General features: G+C 36.6%; 1 protein-coding gene across 8 annotated transcripts in view; it reads left to right on the top strand.

Moving 5' to 3' along the window:
- Positions 1-16,337, top strand: part of TMEM245 (transmembrane protein 245) — a 106,683-nt gene that overhangs the window by 26,096 nt on the left and 64,250 nt on the right. For 2 of the 8 annotated variants that reach the window (XM_035254173.3, XM_035254160.3), the window contains 4 exons: positions 2,026-2,256; positions 5,834-6,003; positions 7,160-7,183; positions 12,284-12,388. In XM_035254173.3, coding sequence (XP_035110064.2) covers positions 2,026-2,256; positions 5,834-6,003; positions 7,160-7,183; positions 12,284-12,388 — 530 coding nt within the window. Of the gene's footprint in view, positions 1-2,022; positions 2,257-5,833; positions 6,004-7,159; positions 7,184-12,283; positions 12,389-16,337 lie in introns of all 8 variants that reach the window. The other 6 variants (XM_035254172.3, XM_035254156.3, XM_078373992.1 and 3 more) reach the window with 3 other exon arrangements.

Here is a 16,337-nt window from a genome sequence, read left to right as displayed (position 1 = left end):
TTTCTTAGTCTCCATTTACCTTTCCCACATTACCTCCCACTTTATGTATATCTTATCTTGACCTCTTATTTTCCATTTCTTTCTTCTACAACTGTCAGTTCTCCTCCATGATTTTATTTTGCTCTGTCTCTTCCTCTTGCTTTTTCTTCTGTTCCCTTTCCCCAACCCTTTCTTTGGGGAGGACTTTTATTTTCTATCTTGCAGTCATCCATTTCTCTGGCATTCCTTCTCTAAAAGTTTGCATGCTTCATGTGTTAATATATTGACCCCTAAAACAGACCTCCCTGGTTGTTTTGGATTCATTGTCCCATGTGGCCTGGCTTTGGGAGTTGTAGGCTCCTGAGGAATCCAGTATGTAGATTTGATTTATACCAGCTGTAGAGTCATGCTGTACTCTTGCAGAGTTCAGGAATGTAAAAGGCCACCTCAGTCTGTGCTGAGAGGTCCATTAGTGCCAGAGATATTTAGAGTTAGGGAATGTTTAGAGTGAATCTTTGAAGAACTGACTTTAGAAATGTCAGCTAAGAGAAAGGAATTTGGTACAGTAGGAACACTTTATTTTTCTTGCATATGGAATCATGTTTCCAAAGTAGAGAGGAAATGAGGTTTTAGTTTTGGACTTATTCTTCCAAATATCTGTCACACCTACCAACATGAAATTTCCAAATTAGACCGATACTCAGAGCAAAGGCAAACAAAAGCATCTGTTAACTAGCTTGGGCTTTAGCCCTGAACTTAAGGGTGGAATGTTGGTCCTAATGAGGTGAGCTGACTTACCAGGGTGCAAGTGATCTCAGTAGTAAAAATTTACTCATAGCTGAACATTTAACATTAAAAACCCTAAGGAAATTATGATATAGCACTTAGTGGGCTACTGTGTGGTATGAAATTTGCTTATGAAAATTATTAAACCCCAGGGAAGTCATGCATTCAGATACTTAATGAGCACCTCCTATATATCAGATACTATTGTATGTGCCAGGAATTCAGTGGAGGGAGAACAAAACAGACAAGGTCTTTGCTCTGGTGGAGCTGACTTTCACTGAAGAGAAAGAGTGAGAAAGGATAAGTGGAACATGCTACAACTATGTAAAAGACCATGGGAAAAATGTGAGTTTCGGATTATGGGAGTTCTTATTTCTTTTCTTTTTTCTAGACTTTCTGACGTATGATACTTTTGTAATTAACAGTCTACAGGTTCAACCAGATCTATATGATGACGTGCTTTTTGTTATTAACATTTTTTTTCTAATGGAAGGCAAAATGCAATTTTTAGGCTCTTAATAATTTTCGTCATTATAGTATATATAGACTAATACTACTTTGAGTTATATGATTTCTGATGTATATGGTATAGCTTATTAAAACTAGGAGACAGAAATAATAGCATCGTATAGTAAAATGTAACATAGTAGTTGCATTGTTAGAAAACAGTGCCTCATATGAAATAATCCAGTATGGTTTCCTTTATTTGAAAATCGTTACCCCAGAAATCTGTCATTGTTTTTGTATCTCATTCATTTTTTATATCTTCTATCTGAAAGCCCTGGGTTCTTATAAGATTAATTGGTTCCATTTTAGATGACATAACACTGAAAAGCTTTCTTGTGTCAGAAATACATATAAATGCATCTAATCGAAAGTTCTATTAAAAGGGATTTTTAAATACAGAAATTCTAGTATATGTTAGCAGTTATTTCTTTAAATAGTTTGAGTAACTTTTATGGGATAATTATAATTCTCAGCTCCTTTGTCATGTATTTGTTTTAATGACTCGCAGTTCTATCACCAACTAACTTATTCTTCCTAGATTAAGCACTGTTGACATTGTAATTCTCCACATGGTTTTCAGTGCATATGCAAACATAGGTTCAAATATTTCTGTGTTTTTTAACCCAGTATAATCATACCATATCAGCACATTTTGAAGGCCTGAAACAGGCTGGCCTAACAAGTGGCTCTGTATTCCTGTTTCCTCATGTGGACTAATACGGTGTGTGGTGTTTTCCTTTTTCTTTTCAGAAGCAGTGGACAGGGAAGAATCCCCTCCAACATTATCTACCTCCCCTTCACCCACTTCCCCTTCACCCACTTCCCCTTCACCCACTCTGGGCAGACGAAGGCCTGAAATAGGAACGTTTCTTAGAAAGAAGAAAACTAGCGACATCTACTTCGTGTCTCTGGTCTGGGCCATTGTCGTCGTGCAGATCTGGCTGAACCTGTGGATTGTGCAGTTGCTGCCAGTGCCGATTGCAGGTTGTTATCTGGTTAAGGATGATCTCGTCTCGTCTTTGAAGATGGTTCTTCCTTTTTTTCACTTTGGATTTTAATGTTTGAGTTAAATTTACTGTCTTGCAAAGTAAAACAATCTTATGTTTGCATTTAAATAGTATACAAACACCATTTTGTTAATGTATTACCTTGATACATCTTTAATATTTTACTTTTAAGCTCAAAAATGTATTTAGCGTCTTAAAATTTCGTGTGGTATTTGAGATTAGTAGCTTCATGTAGAGATTTGACTGCTTAGCCATCCATGATTCTGTGGAGGAGAATGTTAATGATCATCTGTGTTTTGAAATTTGAAGATCAAATGATTTTTTTTTTTTGAGATGGAGTCTTGCTCTGTTTCCCGGGCTGGATTGCAGTGGCATGATCTTGGCTCACTGCGACTGCTCACTGCTCCACCTCCTGGGTTCAAGCGATTCTCCTGCCTCAGCCTCCTGAGTTGCTGGGACTACAGGGCCGTGCCACCACACCTGGCTAATTTGTATTTTTAGTAGAGACAGGGTTTCACCACGTTGGCCAGGCTGGTCTCAAATCCTAACCTGAAGTCATCTGCCTACCTCTGCCTCCCAAAGTGCTGGGATTACAGGAGTGAGCCACTGTGCCCAGCTGAGATTGAATGATTTTTGAGAGCTACTCTTAGGGAAGAATATTTTACATTGCCTTTTTAATTCAGAGGAAATATAGGCTTTGAGAAATATATGGATGCAAAGTCTTGTGATTTGTTTGGCAGAAAAACTGAATTACATGTATATATATGTAAGTATTATGTGTATTACATCAAATGGAATCACAGTTTTCCATAATCTATTAAATCAGGTCTTTTTTTTTTTTTTTTTTTTTTTTAATCCTGCCTCAGGTTTATTTGTACAAATAGCACAGGAGGACCCCAGCCCCATGCAGATGGCAGCCCCAGGGGAGTTACACCAGTCCTTCTGTCCTCGCATTGGCAGACAAAGATATCTATTCTGAAGCCTTTGTAGGGGCCTGGGCACCTTTGAGAGCCTGAGCTGGAACTGAAACTGGAGCTGAAGCCTGGGCCTTGGTTTGATCCTTGGCCTTGGCCTTGACCTTGACCTTTGGCCGGCAGAGCCTGAGCCCCTTGGCAATGCGTGCCCGAGCACGCTTCCCAAGCTTGGGGTGGGCAATGTAGGCAAGTCGATCGAGCTTGCGGCTGACACCCTTTGGGATCTTGGGCTTAACCTCCTTGGGCTTTACGAGGGCCTTGATGGCCTCAGCTCGTGCACTCATGGCCTTGGCATTGTTGGCCTGCATCTTCTTTAGGCCCTTCTTGTTGTGCTTCTTGGCAAAGCGCATGTTCCTCAGGAACTTGGGGTCCACCCCCTTAAGAGACTCGTATCTTTGTGATCGGGGTTTCTTGATACCATTTCTGTGCCATTTTCGGGACTGGTTGTGTGTGGTGTGGTTCTTGGACTTGGCCATGTCTGCACCCAAGCCGCGGTTCCCGAAGCTCCTAGGACCAGGTCTTTATATCTTAATGCTGTGGTAATTTGAGGCCCACCACTATTGTTTTAATTCTCTCTAAAACTTTCTTCTAAGAATAGAAAAAGTAAGGAAGCCTTTTCTCTGACAGGTGCATTGTAGAAACATCTTTTACCTAACACTTTTCCTGATTACTGGGCTTTCTTTTTATGGCAGCCATATTCCGTGCCAAATTTATTATGTCCTTAGTGGCTGCTGTGGATTTTGCCATCCATATACCTCCTGCATTGATTACTCCTCATTTCCTGTGTTAAGGTTTTTTACTGTTGATTAAAATGTAATCTGATTTTTGGAAGCTGTTCTCCACCATAGTTTACAAGTCTAAGCTTACTGTCCCATTTACCTTTTAGATCATTAGTTTTCATCACTCATTTTTATTTTTCCTCACTACACTGGATAGTTAATTAAATAGGCCTTTTTTTTTTTTTTTTTTAACACTTATTATGTCCAGAGCATGCTATAGTGGTGCATGTCCTCAGGGAGTATACAATATAAATGGTTGAAGTTTGTATCTTTTTTTTTTTTTTTGAGACAGGGTGTCACTTTATCACCCAGGCTGGGGTACAGTGGAACAAACATGGTAACTGATGCCTCGATCTCCCAGGTTCACTCAAGCAATCCTCCCACTTCAGCTTCCCAAAATGCTGGCATTGTAGGTGTGAGCCACTGTGCCCGGCCTATATCTGCTTCTTGTGTCCTCAAACAGAACTCCTGTTAGGCAGTTGGAACAAGATACAGTTTTAATTAAGCAAGTCACAGAGTAGATTCCGTGGTCATGCTTTCTGTTAAACTGAGTAAAACAGTTTAAATTACTCTACTGGCTTGTTCCATACTTTTTGGATTTTTCCAGATGATTTCATTATGATGGCAAACTATGTGAAATGGTGTTGCATCTCTCTTTTCCTTGAAGTTTGTTAGCAGGAATTTCATTTCTTTTAGTCATAGCTTAACCTGGTCATCATAGGAATTTGACATGATCTTGGGAGAGCAGGCTGTGAATCACGTCGCCCCCTAAAGGCTTTTCTATAGCTTGTAGTTACCCTGGACTTACTGAAACTGTAGAATTTCTTCTAGGGCCTTTCTAGGGATTTAAAAATGGTAAGGAAGGAATTGTTGAACTGGTGTGTAACACTGAACTCATGGTTCAGTATAGCAAATTGTGTTCCTTTAGGTTGTAAGGCCAGAGCTAAGAACAGAAATCTCTAGAGGCAGGCAAATTATATAGTGATTGAGATCCAGGGTCCAAACTTCAGGGCAAGACTCACAGTTGAATAACACTTCCTTCTTGCCCTACTACCTTCTTAGTTGGCTTCTAACAGGAAGCTTGACCTCTGCTTGAAGGGCCACTGCACTGCCCAACTCCAGGAGGAGACAGTGTGGTCTGAGAGTGGTCCCCACTGAAGTTGCAGTGCACACAGCCTTGGGCCGTTTGTAGCAGCCCTGCTAGTACTCAACGTACTGATTCCCCATTTGATGCTGCTCTCAACATCTGAACCCTGGCATCTGTTCAGATGTTGAGATCAGCATCAAATGGGGAATCAGGAACAACAATACCCTGCATTGGTACAAAATCATGATACATATGGAATACCTTATACTTTTCTGGTCACTAAGTAACAAATACCTAAGGAACATTTGACAAGAGCATCTGTAAAAGCCAAGGAGATGGGGAAGTGTCAGTTGTTTGTATTCTTTACTTAGGAAGGGGAGCATCTGAGGGGCCAGAATTGTAGTCACTGAAATCTTCACGATAAGAGTATCTTATGTTTATATGGGCTGTAAAATAATCCCTGACTCCTTTAGGGGTTTAGACTTTGCGAAGAAGATAATATTTATAGGCAGGGGAGATGGTTTGAAAAGTTACTTGGTCCAATTCCATCTCTTTGGCATACTTTGAATCCCACCTTACTTTTTAACATTGATCTTCATTTTAATACTAGCTTTGCTGTTTTAGAAAGTTCATGTGAAATTAAGGAACCTTTTCATGTTATAACTTTTTAATCTACATTTTATTTATATATGTATTTTTTTTATCTTCTTTTAGTCTGGATACTGAAAAAGCTTGTCATTCACTTTGGAGTTGTGGACTTTCTGGAGAAACGCTACCACGTGTGGTGGGATATTATAGAAAGCTTCCTGAAGGAGCGGCAGGGAGCTCTCGCACCTTGGCCCATTGTTGGGCTTGGAAAATTCTTGTTAAAAGTTGATAGCAAGGTATTGTATTTTAAGACTTGGGCTGTCTTCACGGAGTTAATGTGTTTCATGGTTTGAAATCTTCCATTCCATGGTGTTTATATTGTAATTGTTGATAACACATTTAATATCTAATTCTATGATGAAAGTTTTAATGTTTAGAGTTATGGTTTACATAAGGATAAGATGGGTTTACTTTAAATAAGGCTTAAGTATTTTTCCCTCATAAAAGTGGGAGAAATGGATCTTATGATTTGGATATTATGATTCAATTCCCTCATTATATTAGGACTAAATTGAAATCCAAAGAGGTTAAGTGATTTGCCTAAAATTACGTAGCTCGGCAGTGGCTCAGTTTAGTGAATATTTTTTGTGGTAATTCCCATATGTCAGATACTGTATTAAGTTCTACAGAAAATCAGATGAGTCATAGAAAACCAGGTGCAGAAGCCTTGTATATTGGGGAAAGACAGCAATTCATAAATATTCAGAGATGGTGGTTAGATTTGGAGCCTTAGTGGTTAAAGAGCATGGAGTATGAATCCATAAAGTTCCTTAACCTTTGGGCCTTGTTTCCATACTAGTAAAATGGGTACAGTAGCACCTACCTCGTAGAATGGTGGTAAGGATTAAATGAGGTAATATATATGTACAGTCCCTAGATCAATGCCTGGTACATGGTCAGCTCTGTGTAAGTGTTAGGAATTTGTGTAGGAAAATGTGTATGGGATACAGTGGCAGCACTGAGTAGGAAATGACTCACTGTTGATAGGGTCATGAGAAAGGGAAGGAGAGCAGAGGAAGTGATACTGGAGTAAGTTTGAAGTACGGGCGGGAGTTTCTTAGGTAGACATGGCCAGAAGGGCAAGCAGATGGAGCAGTGCAAAGGCGTGAAGACTCTAAATGCTGTGGGGTTTTACGTATTTTTAATTGTTGGATTCCCAACAAAGGTGCGGTTATCATCATTTCAATCGTTGTATATCTTAGAGGAATACTACATTCTCTTGATTTTAAAACTTTGATGTATTACAGTTTTTCCACCCCTAGTTTTTCCTTTGTCTGGGACAGTTTCCTTCTCATGCTTTCCTTTTCATTTCTTTTCATACTATGATTGCATTCTCTAATGATATTCCACTGTTCTTATCTTCTCTTTCTCACCTTACCCCCCATCCTCAAGCTCTGGCACTGGCTAAATAAGAAGGTAAATGAACACCCAGATGTTGATTTTTACCATTGAATTCTGTAACAGCCCTGTATCGCCTTTCTCACTCTATGTTTCTGTCCAGGTGTCAAACTAAGTTTCTGTTTTCAAAGTTTTAATTATAAGCTATGGAAGGTCATGAAGCATGAATACTATCACAGTATAATTTGCTGAAAACTTAACAAAGGCTGTGTAGGATATGGATGGTATCTTCTTGCTCAAGGGTTTGTAAGCAGTTCTGTCTCATAGTCCTTTTATTTACCGTAAATGATTTTCATTCCTTTAAGTTCTGTAAATGTGGCTCAGCCTGATATTCTAGTCTCCTTTGATGTGTGAAAGCACATTAGGCAATGGTTATTGTAAGGGTAAGAGAGAACTGTCTATTTACTACTTTTAAAAATAAATGGCACAGGAAGTTTTTAAAAAGACAAATCTGTGAAATATTTGTATGGTTTCATTGGCTGATAATTTTATAATCTTTTTTTAAATAACTAGTATTTCAAGGTTTATTTTTAACTTAAAACAGATTGTAGTCATCACCTGTGACTACATTGAATTTTGTGTTTTCTCCAACGTATGAGGTTATGTCTATGATAAATGCTTCACATGATTGGCATGGAATTATAATAGGTATACTTTTAATAAATTTAATAAAGTCTAATCCAGACATATTAGGAATGCTGAACCTTGACATATAGTCCACATATTGTAATGTTTGAATTAATTGTAATGAATCAAATTACCAGGCATGGTGGTACACACTTGTAGTCCTAACTACCCAGTAGGCTACGGCAGGAGGATTGTTTGAGCCTAGGAATTCAAGGTTGTAGTGAGCGGTGATTGCACATTGCATTCCAGCCTGGGTGATAGCAAGACCCTGTTTCTTTAAAAAAAAATAGTAATAATAATTTCAATGAATCTCTAGGACAGATAGCAAGCGATGACATGATTTATATGTTGTGTTTAAAGATAATAAAACTATATATGTAGTGTTCCTTGGAAATATTATATCAGGCCTTAAGAAAGATGTGGTACTTCTTGAAAATAGATCAAAATGAGACTTTTGAATGGAATTAGGATTTTATTTTTTTCTGTTGAAATGGAGGAGAGGGGAGACAATGTCTAACGTTTTGAACTTAGAAACCTTGTGTAAAATAAACACCCTCACACTCTCACATGGTTGTGTATATCTCAATTCCTTATAAAACTAGTATGGGCAAGTGAGTTCATTCCTGGCAAATGATGTACAAATACAAGTCAAGTTTTCAAATTTTGATCAAAGAATGTGGTTTCTAAAAAATTTTATTTGTTTTAATTGTTTTTTAGAGACAGAGTCTTGCTCTGTTGCTCAGGCTGGAGTGCAGTGGCACGATAATAGCTCACTGAAACTGTGAACTCCTGGGCTCAAGCTATCAAAGTAGATGGTTTTGCACTTTTCTCCAATTTGTGTTTTATTGAAATGAAATTGTCTTCAAGAGATGGGGGAAAGGAGAACTAAATTCATTGGATTCAATTTGATTTAACTTTGGTGGACTAAATGAATTAGATTACCTAATTTATGGGCCTAATTCATAACTGAATCACTGAGTTAGTTTTAAAGTATCTCTAAGATGAAGTAACTTTTTTCATTTCTTTGATGATTCCATGTCACATAATAAAGCATTGGTGTAAAGTTAGAATAACTCTGAGATTTTGAGTGGGTGTATTTTAAGAAAGGACATTCATAAGTTGAGAACTATTTTATTACATTACATCTCAAAGTCAGAAAATTGCAGCACTGGGTAATTTTGTTATGTAAAAATTTCAAGTGGAGTGAATTAGGAAGCCAATTCAAGAAAAGAGAGGGTGAGAGAGCACACATCATGGTTAATTGAAATGTAACCTATTTCTCAAAAGAGTTAATTGTTTTATTTCTTTTCTTGCCTTTTTAAAAAATCAGACAGGATCTTGCTCTGTCCACATATTGTAATGTTTATTTTTAACTTAAAACAGATTGTAGGCTGGAGTGCAGTGATGGGGTCTTAGCTCCCTACAACATCCACCTCCTAGGCTGAAGCAATCCTCTCACCTCAGCCTCCCAAGGAGCTGGGACCACAGGTGTGCGCCACCATGCCTGTTTTGTTGTTGTTGTTGTTGCTGTTGTTTTTGTATTTTTAGTAGAGATGGGGTTTTGCTGTGTTTCCCAGGCTGGTCTTGAACTCCTGAGCTCAAGTGATCAGCCCTCCTCAGCCTCCCAAAGTGATAGGATTGCATGTGTGAGCCACTGTGCCTGGCCTTGTTTTATATTTTAGTATTGATTATTTGCACTAAAACCCAAGTGGAATTTTGTTTATAAAAACAAAGCAAAATGAAAATTTATAGGCCCAGAATAATGTAAGAGAAGAAAAACTCAGTAGTGGAATACTTTCTTAATAGCTTGATAAATAAGGCCAGTTACGGTAGAAGTTTTAGAGTGTCTTTTGGTGTAACTATAAATGTACTGACATCTCTAAATTTAAAAAATGCATGCCCTTCATTCACATTTGAAACATTCAGATTGACATTTTAAAATCATCTCTTTTCTCTTTTGGAAAAATAAGCCTTAAACATTAAAGTTACTTCTCAGTCTTTCAGCATAGAAATATTGGGGAAATTTAGAGACTTTGTGCAATTTCCATGTAAATGCAGGTGGTTTTGCTTCCTTTGCTTGAAGCAGAACATGGGACAGGATCAGCCTGGTGAGATAGCACCTTTGGCCTTTGGTCCCCTTCTCTATTGCTTCCTCTCTTTGTGTTTCTCTATGCTGTTTCTCTGTGAGTCTTGTTCTATTCAGTCTTTTGAGGAGTTGGTTCTTCTTTTCCTCTGTCCAAGTTTTTTATCCTCTGGTTTTTTTCCTCTTTTGGTCCTTAGTTTTGTTTACCAATTCCCCCTGCCCACATTTTTTTTTCTCTTGACCTTCTCTGTTTTCTTTTATTCTTTAATAAGTCTTAGTCTCTGTTTCTCCTTCCCACTCTTTCCTCTCTCTTACCTTTTCCCTTCTTGTTCTGTTCTCAGCTAACTTAACTGGCTACATGTGATGAAAACAACAACAACTTCTTATTTTGAGCATCTTAATTTTGTTGATTTTATATTTCAGTGAAACATTTAACCTTCACTGTCATCCCTTTGATGTACATTTTTATTTAGGTGACTCTGAATTCTTTTCAACCTTTATGGCTTGTGATAGAAAAATTTTACCCTAACTGAAAACTAAAAAATTTGATATTACAATGTCAATGTACATAATATATTTTTGAATATTCTATGTTTTATATGTTAAAAATACTCACATGTTTCTAAATAGAGTATTATTTACATTTAAAAATATATTTCAGGATGTGACTTTTCTGATTAAAGAAATAGAGGCTCCAACATTATTTTCAGAAATTGTAATTTGTGAAATCTAGTCTTAACTCTGAAGTTATTTATGCTTGCTTATTCAAATGCATAGTACTTGAATGCTTACCACGGGCCAAGCACTTAGATTTTGGAGATATAAGAGGAGTGATAACAAACCTAGCTCTTTCCTCAGTAAGCTGCCTCAAGTTTTTCATTTGGTTTCTGATTGTGAAAGTTTTCAGTTTCATTGATTTTAGAATTTATCTTCAAAATATGACATCTGACCTTCCATATCTTAGAAACCTGTTATTCCTTTTTTTTTTTTTTTTTTTTAAGTCTCTGCATTGTCTTTGATGCTTTGGTAGCATGCACTGAAAATTAACTCTTCTGTTTGAAGCTGTAATTGTCAAGATTAAAGATTAACTTTTTATCTTTGAGTTCACTTTAGCATCCATCTCTTAGTGACAGTGTCCTTGATGAAAAACAGATAAGGCAGGGGAGCGGGGGAGCACAAGCTTATAAACATTGAAAGTAAATGCTGCAGAAGTCATGTTGTTTTTATAACCAACATTCTTTATTTTTGGATGTTTAATTCACCATTTGGAAATCATAAATCAGATTTATATTAAGAATAACTTATTTAGCAATGTTACTGTTCATGCTGGGGTTGAGGGGTGCACTGCGGTGTTTCAGCAGTTATTCATCTAGTTAAAAGTAGTTTTGAAATGTTAGGTGGTAGCTTTGCATGACAGGCGTTCTAGAAATCAAGTATGTATTCTGAAAACACAAGTTGTTTAAAATGTAGGATTATTTGTGGTTGTGAAAGATAAGGGAAGTTATAGCAAGACAGAATGTAAGCATTTAGGGAAAGCACAATTTTAATTATTGATTAAGGAACAGCTACTACATTGACTTTTAAATTTGTATCAATTATAATCATTTCATAACGGTTATGTTTTCAGAAGAATAGAAACTTCAAGTAGAATATTCAGATTTTAAAAAGCATTTTATTATGTATTATGAAACATTTCAAACATAAAAAGATGTAAAGAATATGCATTTATCTACCAACGACTGCCTGCTTAATAAAACAAATTAACCTGAAGCCTGTTTTTTGCCCTTCCTTGACTGTGCATTCACCTTGCAACCCCTCGCTCCTCGGGCAACCGTTATTTTTAATTTGTTACTTAAATATCATTGCCTTAACATTAGATTTTTTAAAATTACTGCTTTTGTAATTATAATGATATCAAATGGAAAAAATATTTTGAATGCAGCTCTTCCTTTAATTTGCTTCAATTTTATTTGCATTTTTAAGGCCATGCTTTTATTATAAGAGGCATACTTTTGCTAAAGTCATGTATATTTCCTAAACTGATGGTACAGCTTCATGAGATTTTAGGTCAGCTAATAGATTGTTAATATTTTGTTTGGAATACTTACCAGGTTATAAATTATAATTTAAAACGTAGATAACCTACAGTTTGAGAATTCAAACATAGATATAGGTTATGTTGAAATCGACTGCCTTTTTCTTAGCTATGACAGTAATAAACTATATAACAACAGCAGTGAAGAGTACTGTGAAGTTTCTAAAGTTGCTTACAGCTTTTATTGCTTTAATTACTATGCCATAGTTTGCTTTGCCATGCTGAAGATCCTGTTTTGTTTTTATGATAATTAAGTGTATATATTTTTTAAGTACTTTAAAGATAAGTAATTTTCTTTTTCATTTTTATGCAGATGATCATCTGGTTGGAGAAGATGTTAGATAAAATAATTAGCATTTTCATCATATTTTTGTTAGTGATAGGAACTCTTCTTTTAGCCCTGCTCCTGACTGCAAAGGTAGAGTATAACAATTACTATTCTCATTAATAAACCTTTAATTGTTAGAATCGTAGTCTGGATACGATGCTAATAGACGCAGCATGGAAAATGTTGACTTACAAGTATGTACAATAGCTAAAGCATTTATGATTTGTATGTTACTAATTTTGCCATGAATTTGCCTAGTGTGTTTCCTTTTCAGACCTCTTTTACATGCATTTTTATTTTATTATCAAAACCTTCTGGAGTAAATACAAATAAAAAAAAATGAGATACTGAAGAACAACCCACTTTAAAAAAAAAATTTAATAGGAGAATGAGGATCTGGTGTCATGAATCCGAATCTAGTTAGTACTCTTCACTAGATCAGAATTCGCTGATTAGCACCTTCTTTCCTTGTATCATTGATTCTTCTGCTGTTATATACCATAGCACCTTGATTTCTCACTTCCCAGGTCCTTCCAGTTTATATTTCCTCTCCTCATTTTAATCTCATCAATGAAAATTATTCTGTAAAGCACACGTAAAATGTTATCTTTATAGTGATATCTCTCACTATATTTTTAAAAGGTTATTAAGTCTTACAAGTTTTTTTCCTCCATGTTTATGGTACGTTTCAATTTTTATTTTATCTGAACTGTACTGAACTCCACAACCCAGATTTTGGTATGTTGCTTTGGAATTGGTAAAGCTTATGTGAAACATGGATACAATTTTTTTTATACCTTTAGTCTCATAGAGACATGTTAGTAACTATAATTGTTAGATAATCTAATTAACCAGTGTGCTAAAGAATTGCATTATTTCTTAAGTGGCATCTCCGCTTGGAAGTCCTATTCTTAGTCTCAGCTTCAGTACACCCTCAAACTGTCTTCTCATTTGCTTCTAAAAACCTCCTCTTCTAGTACTTCTGTTTCAGTCTCTGTATAGCTCCTATCTGTTCTTTGGGTATTAATTATATATAGTAACTTACATATACTCTGCAGACTTACTTAGAGGTTTTGTTTTTGTCATATTTTGCCTAAACATGCTACTGTGCAATCTTCTGTTCTAGTTCTTTCATTAGAGAAAGCTTTCATTGGTATGGTCTTTTGTTTTCCTTTCTCCTCTCTCCTACACTTCTATTCTACTTTTCCTTCTTTGTCCCTTTGCATAGCACCTTTGCCTGGCCATCTCAGTTTTATCTTTTAAGTCCTTTTTCTTTGTTCATCTGCCTGCTTCAGTAAGCTTTTGTTTCTCTGAACTTTGATAACAAATATTACTTTGTTATCAAACCATTTCTTTCTGGTGTAGAATTCATGCAAACTGACCTTTTGAGGGACCCTTATTAGTTATCTAATTCATTCTCCCAGCCAATAAATCTGTAATTCTCTAAAACTTCCATGACAGTATCTTCTTGAATGTTTAATAGATATCTCAAATGTAACGTATCAGAAACGGAATTCCAGACCTTTCTTTGCTTGTCTGTTCTTCTCATAGTCTTCAGGGACAGCTTCATTCTTCTACTTGCTTAAATGGAAAGCCTCAGGAGCATCTTTGGCTACCATCTGTTTTGTATCCACATCCAGTTTGTCAGAAAATCCTTTTTGGCTCCACCTTACTAATATGTCCTGCGATAATAGCAGGGTGAGGGTGTCAGGTAATTCCATTCTACAGAAATCAAGAATAAAACAGCATAAAATTATTAAAAACGCCATTTAAAGGCATTAGAAAATGACCAGGCAGGCAACAACTAGGAGAGCATTCGTTGATGAAAAGCTGCTACTGTAGCTGGTAAAAACAGGTACTTTTTCTTTACAGGTAAAAACAGGTGGCATTCTTGCATGGGCAGCAAAAACCTGCAGCTTTTCTTGAAGGAAGTATTCTTTGATGCACAGATGTGTTTAGGTTTAATGTAGTTCCATTTGTCTGTTTTTGCCTTTGTTGCCTGTGTTTTTGGTGTCAGGTCCGATTGGAGATGAGCAGAGCCTCAGGGACAATAGCATAGCAGACAATAGAGCCTGTGGGACAATAGCAGACATTCTAGCAGACATGTAGTCGGCATCCCAGAAGATGAGAAGAGGAAGAGAAAAAAGTAGAAAAAATTATTTGAAGGAATACTGCTAAAAAACTTCCCAGGTTTGGTGCAAAACTTGAACAGATCCAAGAAGTTCAACAAACTTTAGTAGAATAAGAATACACAAACACTGAACCATACCTAGATACATCATCATCAAACTGCTGAAAGACAAAGATAAAAAGAAAATCTGAAAGGAAGCAAGAGAAAAATTAAACATCACAAACGGGAACAACACTTAGTGACTTGATTCTCTTATACACAGCAAAGACTGAAAGACATTGGAGAGACATATTTAAAGTCATGGGGAAAATCTCTGTCAAACAGTACTTTTTTTTTTTTAGAGACAGAGTTTCGCTTTTGTTACCCAGGCTGGAGTGCAATGGCGTGATCTCGGCTCACCGCAACCTCCGCCTTCTGGTTTCAGGCAATTTTCCTGCCTCAGCCTCCTGAGTAGCTGGGATTACAGGCATGTGCCACCATGCCCAGCTAATTTTTTGTATTTTTAATAGAGACAGGGTTTCACTACGTTGACCAGGATGGTCTTGATCTCTTGACCTCATGATCCACCCGCCTCACCCTCCCAATGTGCTGGGATTACAGGCATGAGCCACCACACCTGGCCCCAAACAGTATTTTTATAGTCAGTGAAACTGTTCTTTCAAAGTAAAAGCAAAATGAAAACGTTTCTAGATAAACAAATACTGAATTTGTTGTTAGCAGACCTGCACTTATATGGAATGCCACAGAATTCCTTCAGGGTAAAGATAAATGACTCCAGAAATAATCTGGATCCAAAAGAAAGGAATGAAAGCCCTTGGAAAATATGTGGGCTATATTTTCCCCTGTCTTCTTTTAATTTATTTAAACAAATGTGACTATTTAAAGAAAAATGGAAACACTCTTGTTGCCTTTATAACATACATAGATGAGCTATGTATATATAAAACCATAGCACCAAGAGGAGGGCTGGTATGAAGTTCTTAAAATATTTTTTAGTGGATATAAGTCAAATAACTTGAAGTATATTATGATAAAGATGAGATAAGATTCAGTTAAGTTAAACAGCAGGCAATAAATAGCTTAAGGGTTAGGGGAACTAAAATTTGCTGAACACAAAAGGAAGTGCAGCAAGAACAGAGGAACAGTAGAGATGGGACAAATAGAAAGCAAGTAGCAAAACAGCAGGCCTAAACCTGATCATGACAATACTTAGGTTACATGAGAAACAATTAAACAGTCAAAAAGCAGAGATTGTCAAACTGGATATAGCAAATGCCAATTAAGTGCTATCTGTTAGAGACACACTTTAAATTCAAAGTCACATAAAGGTTGATAATAGAAATATTAAAAAACATATACTTGCAAACTTACAACAGAAAATATGTGCAGTTGACTATTATCAGACAAAATAGATTGTCAAAAAGAAATATTACTAGAGGCAAAGAAGGACTTTTCATATGGATAACAGTTAATATTGCCGTAACAGTTATAAATGTATGTGCTCCTAATAATGGAGTTCTAAAATACATGAAATCAAACATTCAGAATTGAAAGGAGAAATAGACAAATCCGTGATTTTAGTTCAGGATTCAACACTCCTTGTAATAATTGAGGGAATAAGTAGTTAGAAAATAATCAGGATATTTAGAAGCTTTTAACAATTCTGTCAGTTTGCTGGGTGTGGTAGCTTATGCCTGTAATCCCAGGACTTTAGGAAGCTGAGGTGGGTGGATTCCTTGAGTTCAGGAGTTTAAGACCAACCTGGGCAACATGACAAAACCCCATTTGTACAAAGGATAGAAAAAATTAGTTGGGCCTGGTGCCAGCTACTTTTGAGAGGCTGAGGTGGGAGGATCTCTTGATCCTGGGAGGTTGAAGCTGCAGTGAGTTGTGATTGTGCCACTGCAC

Source organism: Callithrix jacchus, chromosome 1, assembly GCF_049354715.1.
Source record: "Callithrix jacchus isolate 240 chromosome 1, calJac240_pri, whole genome shotgun sequence".
Taxonomy (NCBI): Eukaryota; Metazoa; Chordata; class Mammalia; order Primates; family Cebidae; genus Callithrix; species Callithrix jacchus.
The sequence above is the reverse complement of the archived record's forward strand: the minus strand, read 5'-3'. Positions and strand labels throughout refer to the sequence as shown.